The 21,110-nt window shown below is 44.8% G+C and overlaps 1 protein-coding gene across 1 annotated transcript in view; it reads right to left on the bottom strand.

The window, feature by feature from the left end:
• Positions 1-21,110, bottom strand: part of VAPB (VAMP associated protein B and C) — a 44,849-nt gene that overhangs the window by 3,345 nt on the left and 20,394 nt on the right. The window contains exons 2-4 of the mRNA XM_053394356.1: positions 15,620-15,772; positions 3,668-3,771; positions 587-667 (exon numbers count right to left, since the gene is read on the bottom strand). Coding sequence (XP_053250331.1) covers positions 587-667; positions 3,668-3,771; positions 15,620-15,772 — 338 coding nt within the window. The remainder of the gene's footprint in view (positions 1-586; positions 668-3,667; positions 3,772-15,619; positions 15,773-21,110) is intronic.

Genomic DNA, 21,110 nt, shown 5'->3' with positions numbered 1-21,110 from the left:
TTATCTGACGCTGAAATTGCATCACAATCTGGAATATTAAGAGCAATGGCTAAAGCTACTATTTGCTGCCTAGTCTCCTGCCATTACAACTTTTACAGATTAAAAGGGGAAAAGCAGAAACCTAGAATCCATTGGCTACTCTATTGCAATATGCTGTAATTCCACCTTTTACACTGGACTATGCGCCAGAAAAACAACCACCATATATCTAAAGGCATGGCTGTGACTGCAGAATTGCAATGCACAATCCTATGTAAAGCACAGGTGCAGCTTTAGTAATGATGTGCCCATGACATGATTCTGTGTGAGAGAAGAAAAAGCAGGGAACATACTGAAGAAAATCAGCTTCACCCACAGTAAATCGATCAATTGTATTATAATCTACGAAACTATTTTAAATTGACTATAAAAGTGCCTCTTTGCTGGGAAGATTTGTTTTGAACATTTAATATAGTTTCTGAATAAACCACACTTATGTTTGGGCCTTGAAATATATAGCTGGTTTGAGAGTCTAGATATTTCAGTCACTACCTTTTACTTATAAGCAGCAGCCGTGGAAAGTACAGAAAGCAACAATTGCACTCACGGGTTTATCGTTTTCTGCTGGCAGCTCAAACACACATCTAAGTTTTGAATCCATGAGTTCCTCTGGTTTTGCTTCTTTCCACTAAAACACACAGAACGGAAGAAAAAGTTAATTTTAAAAGAGTAAGTCTTCTTCAGTACTATGCAGTTTGTTTCCCCGATGTCTCTCCGATGTCCAAGATACCTTCCAGAAGCAAAGTGAAACCCCCCTATTTCATGGATCATTTGTAAAAAATAAATAAATATGGAAATGTCTATCTAGCATTCTGAAACACTTCTGAGAAAGTTTCAGAAGGGCCAATAACAGGCTTTAATGAATCTCCCAGCCATGACAAGCATGGTGTCATCTTCTGCTGAATGTGATGAACAGCCGGCGTTTCCCTCCGACTGCGATGCTGCAGAGAGGGGCGAAGATAGCTGGGAAGTCGTGCAGTGACGCCTGCTATCTTTCCACTTGAAGAGACTTGACTGTCAAGTGCCAAAGTGCCCCCCCCAATCTCCCTAGGCCTTCTATGCTTTGAAACAGGAATGGTGGGGTGGTGTTGAATTGGAGCTGGCTGGCGCATGCCGATTGCTCCATTCAATTCTTCGCTGGCAGATTTGGGCAGGGAGAACCATGGAACTGAAAAGTTGGAAGGATCATCTAGTCCAGGGGTCAGCAAGGTTTATCTTGCCTGGGCCGGATGGGTCCCACGGAAATCCCTCCGTGGGCTGGATCAATCGCGTGCACCCCACAATTTTCGGTGTCTGCACCTGCGCAGACACGATTTTCAATGCCGTGGAAGCGAGTCGCCGCGCCGGTTTAGCGCAGCGCGCACCTTGGTTCGGGGGCAGCTTGTGGGCTGGTCAAACGACCTCCACGGGCTACTTCTGGCCCATGGGCCTTAGGTTGCTGACCCCCTGATCTACTCCAACCCACTGCAATGCAGGAATACACAGCTGTCCCATACGGGGATTGAACCTGCAACCTTGCCCTTATCAGCACCATGTGCTAATGAGTTGAGCTATCCACTTGGATAAGAGGGATTTGCCTGGGGAGAAAGGGGTGAGGCTTGCTCCTACAGATTTTGGCTTGGCTTATTGGCAAACAGTGAGCATTCGGATGGAACATTCACGCAGTGTGATCCCAGATGGCACAGGGTGAACTGCACAGGCTAGTTCTACTTGCATAACTTTTTGTTTCCCACGAGGAGCACATGCCATTGAGCAAAAATGCAGTGGGACTGCTATTAGCTAGGCCAACTGGTTCCACCTATTGTGCTTGGCTGTGGGTTGCATGCAATGTGCCCCAGAAGCAATCTGAACATCGCAAACTGCTGTTTGCTTCTGGTAAAGGGCAAAATCGTTCACAAATGCAAGCCACTGGGATTAACCACAGCCTCCCACAGAGGTGACACCCCCTAGATAGCAAGTTTGCAAATTAAAGAACATGTAATGCTGACATTTTCAATTTGTGTGTGTGAGAGAGGGTTATTAGGACACTGGCAACTGCCTTCCAGATTATTTCAAATGACTTCTGCTCAATTCAAGGGGTATTTTGGTCTGTTGACCAGTTCTCATAAGCAATGTTCATTCAAAGTTCATGGTCAGGACCATACTTTAAGAGTTAAATATATTTTAATGCTACAAGCTGGGGTCAAAAGGACATGCTATTTATACAACTGATCCACATATTCTTGTTTTGGTTCCAAAAAACATTTTAGCCTTTTCAATGTAATTGGCATTCTTTTTACAATCTTAGGCTTTGCTGCTTGTTTTTTTTTGTATTTATACTGCTCTCCTGCTGCTATTAGAATATTTTGCAGCTGCTTTCATGCTTTACAGATTGAGGATTTATTGTTGGCAATTACATTATGAGTGAACATTACTGGTTGTATGCAATGAAGCTGCCCCGTTATCACGAGGGGTTCCACTTGTGTAATGGAACTTCCCCTCCCTCTGATCTCCCCATGGCCTGCAACCTGCTTGGGAGAATTGGGGGAACCCACAGAACAGATCTGGGGGGGCGGGGGCGGCAACATGAGAAGAGGAAGAGAAAGTCCTGTTGCACAAGCAAGATATTCTTGCACTAACAGAATGACTTCGTTGGATATAATCCTATGCTAATACGCCGTGAGCCACTTTTGGAGAGTTAATCCCTGAAAGGCCGTCTGTAAATATTGAAATAAATAAACGTGCATAAATAAATTGTAGACTTGCCGCTGGGCAAGATTCATCTGTACTTTTCACAGCAATACCATCCAACTCTAGCAACAGATGCAAAATCCGTAGGTATTAACCACAACCTAATATGGATAAGGGTACCCTGAATTTTCCGAAGTGGCTCAGCCAGCACTGCCTTCCTCTGTGGAGAATACGAAGCCACACCATTCCTACATTATGCTGTAAGAGTATGCTAGATGTGGGGGTGACATTAGTGCACTTGCGGTGTTCAAGCATGCCACAGGGCCAACATTATTTACAAATCCCTCTTGATGGTTTGGTTCATGCTAGAAATGTCAAATGTCCAGAAATGTTGGAAGCCGTGGGGGAGGGAGGGGGGAATTTGTTTTGCTTCTTCATCTTTTAAGGAAGAATAAACCTGGGATCTGTTTCTGCAAAATTTTTAAAAAGCACATCCCACCCCCAGAACAGATTTAGGGTACACATGCGGGGACGAGAGGGGATGAAGATCCATTGCACCTTGGAAAATCCTTGCACCAAGATAACGTGTTAGCAGGATATAGCCCAAATATGCTTGCACAGTCCAGTTGCCTAACTTGTTTTCCTGAAGTGAATAAGTGAGCAAATAGAGGTCCTCAACAGACCTCTATGAATCTTGAGGCATCTGCACTCGAAGCAAGGCTGCCAATTCAATCAAAGGTATCCAGATTGTCTATTTCAATTTTCATTTCTTGAAGGTTGTCTGACTTCCAGTCCAAGCCCCCACCCCCTTTTATACCGCTAGGTGCTCCATCTTATCTCGCTATTACACTGTGCACTTTAAACAACTCGTCGGCTCTTGTTAAAAGGCTTTCTGCCATGTTATTCACACAGAAGAAAAACAACACAGCACCTTGATTAGCCATTTCTCAATACTCACTACTGCTTCCATGTCTGAAGTATCGGGAGGTGCGAACATCGACTGAACCATGAACTTGTGTTTACTTTTTTCATTAGGGTCGTAATCAAAAGGCTGTAGCATCACTGAAAAGAGAAATCATTGCCATTAGAACCACGGCATTTATTGCCACGAGTGCATCTTTGCTCATTCCCAGAAGCAATTCCTGGAAGCGTTGATAGATGCAAGGAAGCTGGGAGCACCACAACATTAGTTTCAGAAGCTTAACCCCAGTTGCACAATGAAAACGCTTGAGCTTTTTTTATACAGTGGTACCTCGCAAGACGAAATTAATTCGTTCCGCGAGTTTTTTCTTCTTGCGAGTTATTTGTCTTGCGAAGCACGGCTTCCCATAGGAATGCATTGAAAATCAATTAATGCGTTCCTATGGAAACCGCTTGCCGGGCTGGCGGTGCGGAGAAGGGCTTTTCTCCCCACCGCAAGCCTTCAGAACAGGTCTGGGAACAGAGGAGAAGGCGCGCAGCGCTTCTCCTCTGTTCCCAGGGCTTGCGGTGGGAGGAGGGTTTTTCCTCCTCACCGCCAACATTCAGAACAGCATTCTGAATGTTGGCAGTGGGGAGGAAAACCCTCCTCCCACCGCAAGTCTTCAGGACAGGTCCGGGAACAGAGGGGAAGGTGCGCTGCGCTTCTCCTCTGTCCCCGGACCTGTTCTGAAGGCTGGCGGTCCAGCCTTCCGAAGGCTGGCGCGGGGAGGAGGTCTCTCCGCCCCACCGCCAGCCTTCGGAACAGCCTTCCGAAGGCTGGCGCGGGGAGGAGGTCTCTCCGCCCCGCCGCCAGCCTTCAGAAGAGGTCCGGGGACAGTGGGGAAGACGCGCTGCGCTTCCCCGCTGTCCCCGGAGATTTCCCTATGGGCTTTCATCTTGCGAAGCAAGCCCATAGGGAAATTCGTCTGGCGAAGCACCTCGAAAAACTCTTTCTTCTTGCGAGTTTTCCGTCTTGCGAGGCATTCGTCTTGCGAGGTACCACTGTACTTGTAAGCTACAGAATTATGAAGACTTGTGCAGCGCAAGGGCATTTGCCGTGACTGCTGAATGGGAAAAGGGAATGCGGTTAGAAATACATCCACTTTGTGTAGGAATGTTATTTCTTGGGTGGCATTTACTCAAATTACCCCAATAAGCTATTGTTTGCAGAGACCAGGTTCTCACCTCTGAAAAATGGAAAGCTGTTACTTCTTTTTACAAACCGTTAAGACAGATGCTTCATGCCTGCTCCCCTCATGCGTGGAGGGAAGAGCGCACAAATGCTTTGCTGTAAGGATAATCAAACAAATGCCCTCTCCTCTTCAATGAGCGCATGAGGGAATAGCAGGGACTCTCCTGTTGACTGCACCCCTCCCATAGTGACACACTTACAGGAGAGTCCTCCCTAGCAGCCAAAAGCAGTGCTTCTGTGTCCACATCAAGGAAAACTTGGTGATTGTATGCCCCTTGAGTTTATACACAAAATGTCCTTATCTACCTGCAATTTCCAGGGTGACTACGTTGCATCCCTAAAGATGCTGCTAAACTATAACTCCCACGAGCCCCACCCAACATGGCCATTGTAGTTTATAGAGTTGTAGTTTAGTGACCTAGACAGTCGCATGTCAGCCACCCCTAAAGAAAAGCAACTTCTTCAATTTCACATTTTTCACTATTATCATCTGGTTTATATCTGGTTTTCTCCCTTATAAATCCTGGTCTAATCCTCATTTCCAGTTACAAGCATCCATGGATGATTACATCTGAAGGCATAATAGCTTTTCTGTTTGAGGTCTCCTGTAAAATTGTCTGCCCCCTGCCAAAAAATCGGGAGGTCTTTGGAGTCGAACGTAAGCCTGGCTACAGGTCTGTGTGTTGTTTCTGCTACAGTCAGGGCCAATGTCGGCATAAGCCATTCCTTTGCTGCCTGTTCCACCAGTTGTCACAACCCCAGGCATCTGGCACAAACCACGGCTAAGGGAATTCTACAAAACATCCAGAATGGAAAATTTAGGAACTTGTCTGTACAGCGTGGTATGCTGAACTATGGCAAAGTGTGCTGTCTGAACCCAGGCTCCTGGTTCATCTCTTCCCTCGCTAACCACAAGCTGTAGCCCAGAACCTGCATGGTCAAGTCATGCTAGCAAGTCACAGCAAGGCTTAACATGTCCAGCAACCCATGATTTTCTACAGCAGCTTAGGGTTTTGTTATGTAAAGAACGTGCAGTAATGCAGCAAGGGAAAGCCAAAGCTAGGAAAGAGAACAAGGCCAAGGCTACTATGTGAGGGGTGTACACATACTAAGTTGTTGCTAATAGCAACAGACTACGTTTTGTTTAAAGAAAAAAACAAAAACATGTTTTAAGAGTACAGAACATTCAGCTTTCCCAAAGCTGAATCTAGGCTTGCAACAGGCATGTCGCAATGAGACGTTTGGCCAAGCCCTGCCTGAAAATCTATGCAATGCTCTATAGTCAAGGACACATTCCAGTTCAACGTGCCTTCTCCACTTCCTGCAGATCAGATATGCCAGCTCAACTTATTAGACCTTGCACACCAGTCTCCACACAGCAAGCGGTATATAAAGAGATGTGAGCCCATCGCCCAACTCCTGCTGCAAATCACCAGGCCCTAATCCACTTCTGCTCCGATGCACCTATGACAGGGGGAAACCTCTACTGCATTTCCTCTTGTATTGGAAGCATTCGAGAGATTTCCACGCCAACAGGAAGTGAGAAGAGATGTGTGGCTGCCGGGAGTCTATGCAGGGAAGAAGGACCGGGTAGAGGAAAGGAGCTATGCAGGGACACAGTGTGGGGCAGCCCCGGCTTTAATAATAGAATCATAGAGTTGGAAGAGACCACAAGGGCCATCGAGTCCAACCCCCTGCCAAGCAGGAAACACCATCAGAGCACTCCTGACATATGGTTGTCAAGCCTCTGCTTAAAGACCTCCAAAGAAGGAGACTCCACCACACTCCTGGGCAGCAAATTCCACTGTCGAACAGCTCTTACTGTCAGGAAGTTCTTCCTAATGTTTAGGTGGAATCTTCTTTCTTGTAGTTTGGATCCATTGCTCCGTGTCCGCTTCTCTGGAGCAGCAGAAAACAACCTTTCTCCCTCCTCTGTGTGACATCCTTTTATATATTTGAACATGGCTATCATATCACCCCTTAACCTCTTCTCCAGGCTAAGCAGCAGGGCAGTCATTTGCACCTATCCAAAGACGTCTTTTGAAAGCATAAGCTGGTTCCTCACGTTCTGCAATTTCACAGGGGGATCCCAAGATATGCAAGTCAGTAAGCTTTTGAGTTCTGAAGAATTCTTCAGCAGGCAAAATCATAGGATTGTAGAGTTGGAAGGGACCCCCCCAGAGAACCATCCAGTCCAACTCCCTGCAATGCAGGGAGATCGAACCTGAAACTATGGTGATGCGGTGATCGAACCTGCAACCATGGTGTTATCATCATCACGTTCCAACCAAGTGAGCTTGCATGCTACTTTAAGCACGAGGTGGTTGGGGCTGCAGCACACACACACAGTGCTCTACTCTAGCATCCTTGGCAATGCCGTGGTTCAGGCTGGGGTGCCCTTTAAGGACTTTGGCACCATAGCCTTGCATGGCTTATCAGGACTGAAAGTGGCTTTCCTTGGATTTCCCCTAGTCAAGAGGAGATCAAAGCAGAGGACCACAAACAGACTGAAAGGGACTGTCGAATTTCGCCAGTTGTAGCAACATCCTAAGTAGTTTTTAAAAAGCAGGTATTTAAACATTTATCTACCCCCCCTTCCAGTTTAACCAAAGCAGCAGAACCAGTAAAATCCATAACTGTTAGCGAAACCTGGAAACTGAAGGGCCAGGGCAAATAAACAGGTTGGGGGGGGGGAGACGTTTGGTGCCAGGTGAGCCTCTGGGGTGTCCCAGCCTGAAAAGGCTCTTCTATTAAAGGAGACCTGTCTGCAATCATCCTTGTCAGCACTCAAGGAATCCAATGAGGACTGAGTGTAAGGGTGCGAGAAACAGAAAAAACAGGAAGTGGGGAGGGAGCTTCCTGGAGTGTCCTGAATGGTTGGCTGGCACCCTGGCCAGAAGGACTCCACAATGAATTATTATTTTTTTACTGCAGGTTCCACTTGCATTCTTTCATTCTGGAATCCAAAGGCTCCCAGAGTCTTCTGAAGACCCCACCCTTCCTTGCATCAGGGGAACTTGAGAAGAGACAATTATAGCAAGAGCAGTGCAGCGAAAGACTCTGAAAGGGAAAAAGGGCTGAGTTAAGCAATTCCATGACAAATCACAAGAACGTGCACAACGGATGTGCTGACAGTGCTGTTAATACACCAGCCATTTCCTAAGAAACTGAAGTGCAGGCATGCAATGGACTCCAGAGTCCCAACAGATAGGGAATCTCTCCCGGGCAATTTGCATTCCAGTTAAGGATAGCTTTAAGGGAGTGAAGAAGAGCAAGCTGCATTTCTAAGCTGTATCGTCTAAAATTTATTGCATGATTAATGCTGCTAACCATCGTGATGCTAAGGAACCCTAGTGCGTGTCAGCTGACACCGAGGACAGAAACGAGAAGATCACATGTGAGCCCCGTGATGACTCAGTTAGGGGGACTCAGACCTTAGGGCAGCATCCAAGTAACACGTCCTGTCCATGCAAGGTTTTATGTTTGTGTAATTATTATTATTATTATTATTATTATTATTATTATTTATACCCCGCCCATCTGGCTGGGTTTCTCCAGCCACTCTGGGTGGCTTCCAACAGAATATTAAAATACAATAACCTATTAAACCTTAAAAGCTTCCCTAAACAGGGCTGCCTTCAGATGTCTTCTAAAAGTCTGGTACTGTAGTTGTTTTTCTCTTTGACATCTGGTGGGTGGGTGTTCCACAAGGCGGGTGCCACTACCGAGAAGGCCCTCTGCCTGGTTCCCTGTAACTTGGCTTCTCGCAGTGAGGGAACCACCAGAAGGCCCTCAGTGTCCCAGCAGAATGATGGGGGTGGAGACGCTCCTTCAGGTATACTGGACCAAGGCTGTGCAACAGAACACCAGCCCCAGCGGGTCCTGAGCCCTCCTCAAATCTGCTCCAAAGGGCTGAGGGAACCTCTAGAACAGATTTAGGGAATGCACAGGTGGGAAGGATGGGGAGAAATTCCATTGCACCAGCATAAATCCTGACGTTAGTTGGATGCCACCCTTACTTCTCCTATTCGTGGCTAACATTTATTCTATTTCTTAATCTTTAACCCAGTGTTCTCCAACCTTGGGTCTTCAGTTGTTTTTGGACTACAATTCTCATCATCCCGGACCACTGGTCTTGCTAGCCAGGGATGGTGGGAGTTGTAGTCCAAAAAAACAGTTGGAGACCCACGGTTGGGAAACACTGCTTTAACCAAAAAGGAGCCCAGCACAATAAAAGATAAAACAAGAGTAAATCAAATAAATGCTTATAAATCACCATAGGTAAAGGTAAAGGGACCCCTGATCATTAAGTCCAGTCGTGACCGACTCTGGGGTTGTTGTGCTCATCTCGCTTTATTAGCCGAGGGAGCCGGTGTACAGCTTCCGGGTCATGTGGCCAGCATGAATAAGCCACTTCTGGCGAACCAGAGCAGCGCATGGAAACACCGTTTACCTTCCCACCCGAGTGGTACCTATTTATCTACTTGCACTTTGACGTGCTTTCGAAATGCTAGGTTGGCAGGAGCTGGGACCGAGCAACAGGACCTCACCCTATCGCAGGGATTCGAACCGCCGACCTTCTGATCGGCAAGTCCTAGGCTCTGTGGTTTAACCCACAGCGCCACCCGCATCCCTATAAATCACCATAAACATCTATAAAATATCAGGACCTTCAAAATACAGAAATAACAGCTGCTGCTTGGAAAACCTGTCAGTAGAGCATGAGACTCCTAATCTCTGAGTCATGGGTTCGAGCCCCACATTGGGGAACAAATTCCTACATTGCAGGGAGTTGGACTAGATGGCCCCCTAGATGGACTCGACGGTCCCTTCCAGCTCTATGACTCCATGATCAAAACAGTGAAACCCCAAGCAGTAACGGCCTGCGTACAATATTTGGCTTGCCAGTTGTATGGCAAGCTGACATCTGATCAACCTGACATTAAGATGGATTCTGGTTTCAGCCACTCCAGATGCACACAGTTCCTTGCATGCTAAATGCTTAACTGAGCTCCTGCCATGGGGTAACACTCCCCTTCCTCTGTTATTTAGGAACAGATATTTCCATGCTAGACCTAACCGTTAAGCCATTACATGAGCACTCATATGCTAACTTACGGTGAGGACCGACCATAGTTTGCCCTTTAATCCTGGGTCTGAAGCCATTACCTTTCGTCATGTCCTGTTCCCTTACTGTGTTTATCCTCGATTAAGCAACTGCGAGCGGTATCTTGCTGCAGTTTTGTGCAGACAAGAGTCTCGCTATACAGTGGTACCTCAGGTTAAGAACTTAATTTGTTCTGGAGGGCCGTTCTTAACCTGAGGTACCACTTTAGCTAATGGGGCCTCCCGCTGCCCCTGCACCGTCACTGCGCAATTTCTGTTCCCATCCTGAAGCAAAGTTCTTAACCCGAGGTACTATTTCTGGGTTAGCGGAGTCTGTAACCTGAAGTGTCTGTAACCTGAGGTACCACTGTACATGCAAGCTCCAGACAGATCTCTAGAGGTTGTCCCTTAATAAAAACAAGCACTCTCCTTGGAATCTGCTTTTACCACTATCTGTAAGGAGATATGCAACGGATAACACCCTGTCGTGTTGTGACATAATCTCCAACCCTGCTGACAGCACTGAGGTTTGCCCCATTCCTGTCTGCTGATCTGCACAGAGGCATTCTCAATAGCTGCTCCAGTTATGGAATTCCCTTCCCTTGGAATCTCACCAGAGCCTAGGCAACTTCATGCAGCGCTGTTAAAAAATAATAATAATAAAGTCTTCTTCTGGGCTGGCTCTTGGTGGCTCTGGTCCAGCTGGGAGAAGGGTGGAGGCAGTAGCTGGAATCCGGTATTCGGAAGAGCTTTCAATTAGATGCTTTGTCATCCCAAGTTTATTTTATGGTCTTAGCTACGAGCCCTCGGGGGCTGCGCAGGACAAACAGTAAACAGGTATTAGTTAAAGCATGCTTTGCAGAAGGCCCGTGCGCGAAATTAAGACCACATGCTCCCAAGGACGCTAGAAATAAGCTGCTTAAAGGTGCAGCACAGGTGGGAGATATGGGGAGCTACGAAGCAGAATTAAACCAGCAAACACCAGGAGGAGATGGAAATGGCCGTGCTAGCTTTGAGGGGTATAGTAGCTTGGTTGAAAGTGTATTGATTATCCTTGCATCCTGCAGCTTCAGTCCTGGAAATGGACTCTTTTAAGTGCATTACTGATTCAGCCAGCTAACAATTAAATGCCACGTCATTCTGTGAAAGACAAAGCATGTGAATCCTCACCCCCCACCCCCTTCACTTGTGGCAGAACCGAGAACTCCCATGTGAAAAACCTGACAAGGCGGCTGAAACTCTGGTTTCTCAGGCCTTCTTCCATTAACACATGTGCAATTGAAGGAGGAAGGTTCAGAACAGGGGTGGGGACATATTTTTTTTCTGCCAGAGGGCCATAATTATTTTTCAGGGGAGTGGGTCACATGGCCAGTGGGGAGCAGAAAAAAAGGAAGTGGAAAATGGACAGCGCAATGGATATGAATTTTACCTTTGTGCAATAAGCTAGTTTACAACCCCCCACAAACCACCCCTTTATCCTCTACCCGAGCAAGCTATTAGTATATAAATATGAGTCCCATCCTGTCCTGTCCCCTTTATAAAGACCTGAGAAATAAGATCATTGCCCCACTTCTACTCACCATCCCAGGCTGCCCATCTGCGGCCACATTGTTCTTTCTGTTATCAGATCAAAATGATCAGATAACAGCAAAGGTTGCTAGGTTTATCGAGGGTGCAATGAGATTAAGGGCCACTATCTGAACGATAGTCCTTTATATCCATTGTTGTCTTTTTAATTGCATATATTGCTTGTTTTATGTTGCTATGGCCATTGGCTAATGCAAATAAAGTTAGGGGGGGAAATATGAGCCCCAAGTTCCAAAACTGCCACTGAGAATATATACCCAAATGATAGTGGAAATGAGGTGAGTACTGTCTCTTCCAAGCATGCTTTTTTGAGGGGTGGGGGGTCCTAAATTGAGTGACAACTGGATGACAAAGAACACAAATAATGGCCTATCCAATGTCATCAGGTGCTGATGGTAGTCTAGAACACACTGAGGATCGCCTGCCGAATCAAGTTGTCTTAAGACACTACTTTTAATTTATATAATATGGCTCCTATTTTTAATTTCTGTGTAAACTTGCAGTCATATATAATGGAGATGGAAATGCTCAAACTACAGTACATGAGAGCTCTGGGTTACCTGCCTGGTGGAGGCCCAGAGGCATTTACCCACAATAAATTTTCCACTGCTCTATTTTGCTGGGATTTTTTTTTTAAAAAATGGGTGCCAATCACAAATTTGGCATTAGGCAAACTTGGCAGCTTTACATTTTTAGTTTTGTTTACTAAATGCAAGTAAAACTGGCACGATAAATTAGATCAGAAAGTTTTCTGAGGCAAATTATGATATGGAAATTATCCTAACTTGCACAGGAAATTTTCCGGAAAATTTTCTGATTCAAAATTTTCTGGAAAGCCCACATCACTGCCTGTAGGGAACAGATTATAAATGCTCAAGTCTGCTGAAGTTTTAACGAGTTTCCACTAAGTAGAGAAACAGTCTGCCACAGGCATTTGGGAACTGGTGGTAGGAACAGAGCGGGGATAAGAAACCTGTGGCCCTCCAGATGTTGTTGGCCTCCATATTCCTGCATTTCAGAGGGCTGGACTAGATGACCCTTGGGGTCACTTCCAACTCTACAATTCTATGATTCCATCTCCCTATCAGCCTAAAATGGCCAATTGTCTGGGGTGAAGGGAGCTGCAGTTCATCATCATCATCATCATCATCAAAAGAGTCACAGATTCTCTATTTCCGAAGTAGACAAAAGGACTGGAAATGTTCAGGGAGAGGGGGATTTCTTTGTTTCCTTCCTCCCAGGCTCCCCCCATTTTTACAATGGAAAAGGGGAGAAAATCTGAGGGAACATCGAAGAACATCCTATGGAAAGGTCTTCTCCTTTGGAATGAGTGAAATGCCTTTGCTAGACAAGGTCTTACTCTTCCAAAATGTTCAGTATGAAAATTGTTGCGCAAGACAATCTACTGTATTAGAGGATAATTTCTGTGTAAACTTGCAGTCATATATGATGTTCCAAACCGTGTGTTTGTGTGTAATTTGCATTTAGAGAAGGTTGGCATCTTTATGACAGGAGCACAAGCTGTTGTGAATTGCTGCTTTCCTTGTTCTGGTGACCTCTGATCTAGGCCCCATCTAAAGCATACATTTAAAACAGTATCATACCACTTTTAACAGTTATGGGTTCCCTCAAAGAATCCTAGGAAATCTAGTTTAAGGGGAATAGCCACCTCCTTTCAACTCCCAGCCCTACAAAACTCCCACAGTTCCATGGCAAGAGGAACAGTTAAACCACTCTGGAAGTGGTTGGAGGTGTAAGAAAAATCTGCTATCCTTCTGACCAGATACCTCCCTCCCCTGGGGGTCAATCTTGTCACCTCTCTTCCCCACATACCTTTCTAGAAGGCATTTATACTTTTGAGGTTGCAATCCTACCTGGGAGTTAAGTCCACAAAACACAACACACATTATTTCAGCATAAGACTGCTCAGTAAATTCCATAAATACAGTAGAATTCTATAGATGCCATCTAAGTCTCCTTCGGCCAAAAACAGTTGTATTTGTTAGTGATATTCACAATGCAGCTATCAGCCAGGTTTAAACAAGCATTCAGGTGAAGCCTTCCCTTTCAATAGAGAAACAGCCAACATGGCTTTTTAAGACATCGGCCTGGAATTCACCCTTTAAAACTGGCCTGGAAAATGGGCTTTACCAGTTGGATTTCTGCCTGAAAATTGGCTTTCCCGGTGAGATTTCCGCCTGAATTCATGGGGATTTAGATCTCATGGTGAAGCTCTACCTGTGTGACATCGGCCTGGAGTTCACGGTGGCCATCACAGTCTGACAGACAATGCTTGCTGAAAGGTACATTACCCAGGAGACAAACAGACCTAGTTTAAAACTCAGGTTTAAAAGCTGCCTATTTTATGCACTGGGTAGTAAGGAGTTTTACAATTTCAAAGAAAAAATAAATAACCTTTTTTTGCAGCCAATCAGAGTAATACCCACAGCTGAAGAGAAAGACTCTGCATGCATTTGTTTGTAAGAACAGTACAAAATAAGGTTCTAGCTGCAATCAGATCGTTGAGCACCAAGGAACTAGCGGCAATTCTCATGCATATAAAAGTGTAGCTGAAGAGCACATTTTCAATAGAGCTGATGGTTTAATTAATGCAGACATTAACCAAATTGATTTAGTATTTCCATCTGTCCTATTGAGCATCTGAAGTCTACAGACTTAGCATGCTTAAAAGGTCATATATATCTATACTAGTTTTATTCCAGAAGTTAAATTCCTCTTAAAATCAACTGATAACGGTTAAGAGATGAACAGGCCTGTATTAAGCTAACAGCACAAACCTGCCAAAAACCAGGCATTAAAATCCCCCTGAAATCAAGGAGATTAATTTAAGCATGTGTTTAATCTTCCACTCAAGTCCCTACTAAGTTCACCTACTCCCAACTATTTATTGCGCAGCAGCAAACTATTGTTTTAATATAGCTACCATCTGAAGCCATGGTTTGTTGTTGACTTACAAACCATGGCCCTTTAAAAATACGGCCTTGCATCGCTTGAGAACCTGGCACCCTTTCTTAAACAGTTTGGACACTCTGTCCTGTCCCAGGAAGGTTAACATGCTACAAGCGAATGAGACAAGAACAGCTGGAAAACAAAACAAACTTTACATGCTGAAGGTTCCAGGTTCAATCTGTTATCTCCTGTTAACAGGATCACATAGGAAGTGATACAAAAAACCTCTTCCTGAGACCCTGTAGAGCTGCTACAGTATGAGCAGATAGAAGCTCGACGGTCAGATAGCTTTATGTACCATATTTTCCGGCGTTTAAAATGACTGGGTGTATAAGACGACCCCCCAACTTTTCCAGTTAAAATAGTTTGGGATATACTCGCCGTATAAGACAACCCCTCTTCCAACACACACCAAATAAAAATTTAAAAAACCAGTCTCCAGTCCGGCTCGGAAATCTGCTCCACTTCCCAGTAGCCAAGGGCTTCTGGGGCCAATTTTCAAGTGTATTTCTGCTTCATCTAGAGAGCTTGGTGTCTTCTGATTTAATTTGCTGTCATTTTATCCTTTGGTGGGGAGTTGCTGCAGGAGCTGCTGCTGTAGCCGGCGTATAAGACGACCCCCTGACTTTTGAGAAGAATTCCCTGGGTTAAAAAGTAGTCTTATACGCCAGAAAATACAGTATTCACCATTTGCTACTGAGTCCTCCTCATTTGCTAACTGAACCATTATTTTTCTATAATAATGATCTTTTTGTACCTCACTGTTTTCATTTAAGTTTTTATTCCTTATTGGTTTTGCATAGTATTTGTAGTTCAGCAGATTTGCTCTAAATCGTTTTAAAATTAATGATCGAAAATGGATTGCCTGCTTTGTAAAGTTCATTTTTCATTATTCCTTAATGAATCGCTTCATAAATGAAACAACATAATTAATAAAAAACAGAGCTTTTACTTAACATCTCTCTCTTTCTCTGTTTGACGTCCTACTATACTGGGAGGCAAAGCAAACACACCTGGGGAAATGGATGGGCTTCTTAAAATAAGAGATCGCCGTGCTCATCGCAATGTTGGGGCTGTTATGTCAGAATAACTTACCAGACACATTAATTGACGTTCCTGCATCTATAATCCCACTGTTGGGTCTTACGCAGTATCTGCGTGGTGCTGTGGTCTTCACCTTGAAGCACACATTTCTGTCTGTAGGGTTGCCAAGTTTCAGGTTCGTGGTGACGACGTCTGTGAATGGGCCTGCGGGATGAAACAAAGGACACGTCAAAACGTTTTCCGAACAGTTCAGAAAGTACCTTGGCTTTTCTATTCCTACAGATGTGTGCACCTACCAGGACACAAAGAGAAGCTTCAGCTCAGAGTTCGAAATTAGCCAGGCGCCAAGAACATTTTGCACCTGGCTATCGCCTACCTGTGACCAAGTGAAGGTGCCCAGACTCCAGGATGGCGCCTGACATCTCCACATCTGGAGGTCTATGGATCTTGACCATTTTCACACACTAGCAACACTTCCCTGTAGAATTCTATTTGCTATGTTTTACCAGCAGTGATTTTACTTTTTTGGGCTCCATGATCACTGCAGATGGTGACAGCAGTCACAAAATTAAAAGATGCCTGCTTCTTGGGAGAAAAGCAATGACAAACCTAGACAGCATCCTAAAAAGCAGAGACATCACCTTGCCAACAAAGGTACGTATAGTTAAAGCTATGGTTCTCCCAGTAGTGATGTATGGAAGTGAGAACTGGACCATAAAGAAGGCCGATCGCTGAAGAATTGATGCTTTTGAATTATGGTGCTGGCGGAGACTCTTGAGAGTCCCATGGACTGCAAGAAGATCAAACCTATCCATTCTTAAGGAAATCAGCCCTGAGTGCTCACTGGAAGGACAGATCCTGAAGCTGAGGGTCCAATACTTTGGCCACCTCATGAGAAGAGAAGACTCCCTGGAAAAGACCCTGATGTTGGGAAAGATGGAGGACACAAGGAGAAGGGGACGACAGAGGACGAGATGGTTGGACAGTGTTCTCGAAGCTACCAGCATGAGTTTGACCAAACTGCGGGAGGCAGTGGAAGACAGGAGTGCCTGGCGTGCTCTGGTCCATGGGGTCACGAAGAGTCGGACACGACTAAACGACAACAACCAGCACAATCAGAATGAATTTCAGGAAACAAACAACAACAACAAAGACTTTCAAGCCGCCTGGCCCAAAAATGGCAACTAGGCATTCCGTTTTGGAGGCTGCAACCCTGGTTTAAGGACCCATATGGCGCCCAGCTTATAAATCTGAACTTCTAACACTGCCTCCTGTGTGCTGGGACCCCATGACAGACACACAAGAGATAGGCCAAGTTATCATTCTATTTTTGTGGTTCAGACTGTGTGTGGCACTACTTATGTTGCCAAAAGTAGCACAAAGCTCTGCACGATCCAACATTTGCAGAGCTATTTTTTAAAAAGAAAGAAAAAACCCTATGGCAGGGGAGGAGGGCCAAAAAGACTAGAAAGGACTGATCATGCAAGATGTGGTATAGAATAATGGTTGGAGGAAACCAGGGATGTGGTGGGGAGAGGGTGGAACTGAGTGACTTGAACCTGTACCAAAACACTGCAACACAGCATTTTGTTGCAGGCACCCAGTTGCTGACCCCTCCCGAACTGTAAAATGGGGATGAGGCCAGGGCACAGGCGCATGTCTAGCTGCCACCCCAGCGAATTAATAGCTAAGCTGACCTCTGGCCCCATAACTTCCTGGCTCACAACCCTTGCTCTTTACTGTGCAACACCAGCACTTGATTCCATTTGTGTATTGCTCCGGCAAATGTTTTCTAGAGCGGTGTTTAGACATATGAGGTTCCCAACTTTAAATAGCAGGGTATGCAAAGCCTTGTTAGCACCAGTTATAAATAGCCCCCTAGTAAACTATATTATAACTCAGCTTGCAGATTCTCCAAGTTTCTAAATGGGATGTTGCTATTATGGGCAGATATGAAAGGTCAGGAGTTAATTACTTCTCTGGTCAATAGCTGAAGGAAGCTGCCAGAGGATAAAATTTCAGGTATGACTTCTGACTGCAGTTTAGATTTTTATGAGTTCCCTTCTAGCCTAGAACTGTTTTGGTTTATTTTATTTTATTTTTGTGCTTCTTTATGAGAAGATGCACAAAATTTGCACCAGACCACTGCAAGTTCATCTTACCTATTGTATAAAAACACAACTCATTATTTTCCCTACCATTGCAGAATTTTGATCAAGATTGGCCATGAAAAGGTATATTAAGAAGGAGCAGCATACTCGCAGATAGATATGCTTTCTGCATGTGGTTAATAGATTCCCTAGGAAGAAAACAAAATGGAGCGTTCTTCCTTTCCTTTTAAAAAGCTCCAAGGAGGCACATGGCAGAGGTTTATAAAATTATGAGCAGCATGGAAACAGCTGGTATTCTCTCCCCCTTTCCCCGGTAATACTTGAAGTTAGGGGAGCCACCCTATGAAAGCTATTTGCTTAAGAATCGGGTCAATTGACTTATGGAACTCATTACCACAATATGTGGAAACAGTCACTAGTTTCATATGGTTTAAGGCTAGATGCTGGGATTAGATGAGAGCTCTTGCCTTCTTGACTTGTTTGTGCGGTTCCCAAAAACATATGACCAAGTGGATTTATTTTTAGTCTCACCCAGCAAGACCAAGTCTTGTGTTCTTTAATCTGCAGCACTGAGGGAAAGCTAGGCGAGACAGGTTAGTCTTAACAACAACCAAGTAGTGTATATGAAAGAAAGCCTTGGCAGGGCCCACCACTACCAATCCTATTTTCTTTGCAGTAATTTATTGTATTAATAAAAAATTATCTGGACTTCACCATAAGGTGGGTTTCAATAAAACACAATTATAAACAAAATTAGAACTGTTCCACCCAGAAGAGAATGGTATAAATAATGGCTGTAAGTGTATATTTGACGTAAATCATAATCCTCTGGACTTTTAATCGGATGTTACTGGACACAGTGGAACAATCTGTGTGTCACGCTAAACTGTGGTCAATAAGTGGAAGCCAGTTTTTAGTCTGCAGTGTGGATGCCATCAATTCTTACCTAGCGATGAAGATCACACTGCACAGTGCAGCCTTCCTCCCAAACAGGAATAGGTAAAAGCACAACCACACACAAATCCAAGTCTAAACAAAAATATGTTATGTTTCTCCAGCAGAAAATAATGTGGCTCTATGCATCCTTTATCTGAAGGCCCAGACTCATTCTAGAAAACATGTTTAGCAGGAGGGATTTAAACAGCCATGGCTCGCCCACTGCAAAGAATCCTGGGAACTGTAGCTTGATAAAAAGGGTGCTGAGAGTTGTTCTCAGATTCCTCTCTCAGACCTACAATTCCCAGAGTTCCTTGGGAAGACAGACTGGTTGTCAAACCTCCCTGAAAATGGTGAGAGGGAACAAGGGTCTCGTAACAACCGTCAGCAACTTTAACAAACTGCAAGGGAAACTACAACGAACACAATGCACTAAAAGTTAATAATGAGAAGATCAGAATGGTATTTTAGGGTGGGGGGTGGGGACCTGGCTCTCAGCTACGCTTTGGTCAAGAGAGCAAAAGGACGTATTCACAAATTCACACCCTATTATATTGTTCTGAGAAATTTTAGACTACAACAATAGTTAGCAGCCCAGAAGCCGGCGAACAATTCCTCCAAAAAGAACAAAGAATACTGCATAATTTCCAAGTTTGCCACAGTTCATTTTGTGCTTAATATACCAGCGGCGCATCAATCTAAACCAACCACTTTGTGCAGTGGCATTACAGAACTGCATATATTTTCAAGTAAAGCATGTGCTAAAGGAACTATGGCAAAAGAACATTATGTCTATTCTAAAAGTTCAGAGTCAGTCACACAGCCCAAACAGTTGAGACCTTTGCACACTCTTACAAGGGGGCTTGGGAAAGGGCTATAAGGGGGCTTTGTGGCAGACGAGTCAATGTCCGCCAAGCTTGAAAGCCGCTACTCTGGACTACCTCTACTGACAACAGCACTAAAGCAATTTTTTAAAAAATCACCACCAATGACAGGAGGTCGGCACAGAATCCGTAGCTAAATGCTTTCGTATTTTAAGTGAGGCACTTTCTGTATTTAAAAAAAAAAGGAGCAAGCTAACACATCAATATAGACAGACAGTACTTAATGCATCATGCATTAAAAATAAGAAGCCGCGTTATATACCTCTGCTGTAATTCTAGCCAATGGGTGGTATTCAAGTACCGTGTCCCAACTGTATGAGGATTTCCGCTTGCACAACAGGCCTCCCCCTTCATCACAGCTGGCACCCTACCCAAGTCTTTTCCAGGGGGTATGGGGTATCCCATGCAGGGGGAAGGGAGAGGTGGAGACTAGTAGCACAAGTAGGTATCGTCGTGCTGGTTAAATGTTCACTTAGTGCTATTTTGGATTCCACCCAACCTGCCTTACTGTTGGGTTGTCTTGCTAAAGATCTGCCTTTCACAAACTGATGCCCCCTTGGTGTGCTGGTTGAGGCTCATGGAAGTTGTAGTCCAAAATCACTGGGCTGGGAAAGGCTGGAACAGACTGTAAGAAGGCATCCCAGGAATACATACAGGAGTTTGTTGGTTTTTTACACCTGCAACAGAGCCGTTGGCCCTTCCTTGTAAGAGGCACCCTTTTGCTCTCATTTCTACCAGTTAATATGTCAGTTTCCATACAGTCATCCATCTAGCCAGCATAGGCTTTGCATCCATGGTTTTTAAACTAGAGAAAATGAGCAGGGATTGTGGGGAGGGGTAATGCAATTCACGTTTATGCATGATTCTGTGGTACAATGGGTTAGTGCGCCTGGCTGTTAACAGGAAGCTTGGTGGTTCGAGCCCATCTGGGGGCAGGATTCCTGTATTGCAGGGGGTTGGACTAGATGACCCTTGGGGTCTCTTCCAATTCTGATTCTATGCACACACACACACACACACCATCATTTAGCATCTCTAAAGCTATGTGTGACAACTTTTCGCCTTCGCCTTGCATCTCTGGAGACGCATGTAATTAAGCCGGCGTCAGCATAATCTTATCCTAAGATTGTTGTGAAATGGGAAGCCAGGAGGATATGCAAAATAACAATTTCTGCAAGTCCCTTGTTGGGAAACGTTCATTCGAAATATGGAAAGCTTAAAATCGCAAAGAGAGAATGGTAGTCTGCCTCTGCCTTTGTCGTCTGCCGCCAGATGATAAAGATGATAAAATTTCATACATTCTAGTTGCCAGGCGTATTTCAGAGCAACATGCAGATTCTACACCCACCTAAGTCTATGTGGATCAGATCATGGCTCACCACACAGCTCTTGAGCACAAAAGCTGCATAGTGAGAAGGCATGGGGTCTGCCATCCCAGATAGTACATGAACCAGGTTTTGTCTGAACATATGGCCTATCATCCACTCTACAAGCCATGCAGCTACACCAGTCTTCACCAACATTCATGCTGACTGAGGCTGATGGGAATTGTAATCCAAAACAACTGAAGGGAATCAGGCTGGAGAAGGTTGAGCTACACCAGAGGAGTAC

The sequence above is a fragment of the Podarcis raffonei genome, chromosome 6 (assembly GCF_027172205.1).
Source record: "Podarcis raffonei isolate rPodRaf1 chromosome 6, rPodRaf1.pri, whole genome shotgun sequence".
Lineage (NCBI taxonomy): Eukaryota > Metazoa > Chordata > Lepidosauria > Squamata > Lacertidae > Podarcis > Podarcis raffonei.
This window is presented reverse-complemented; position numbering and strand designations above follow the sequence as displayed.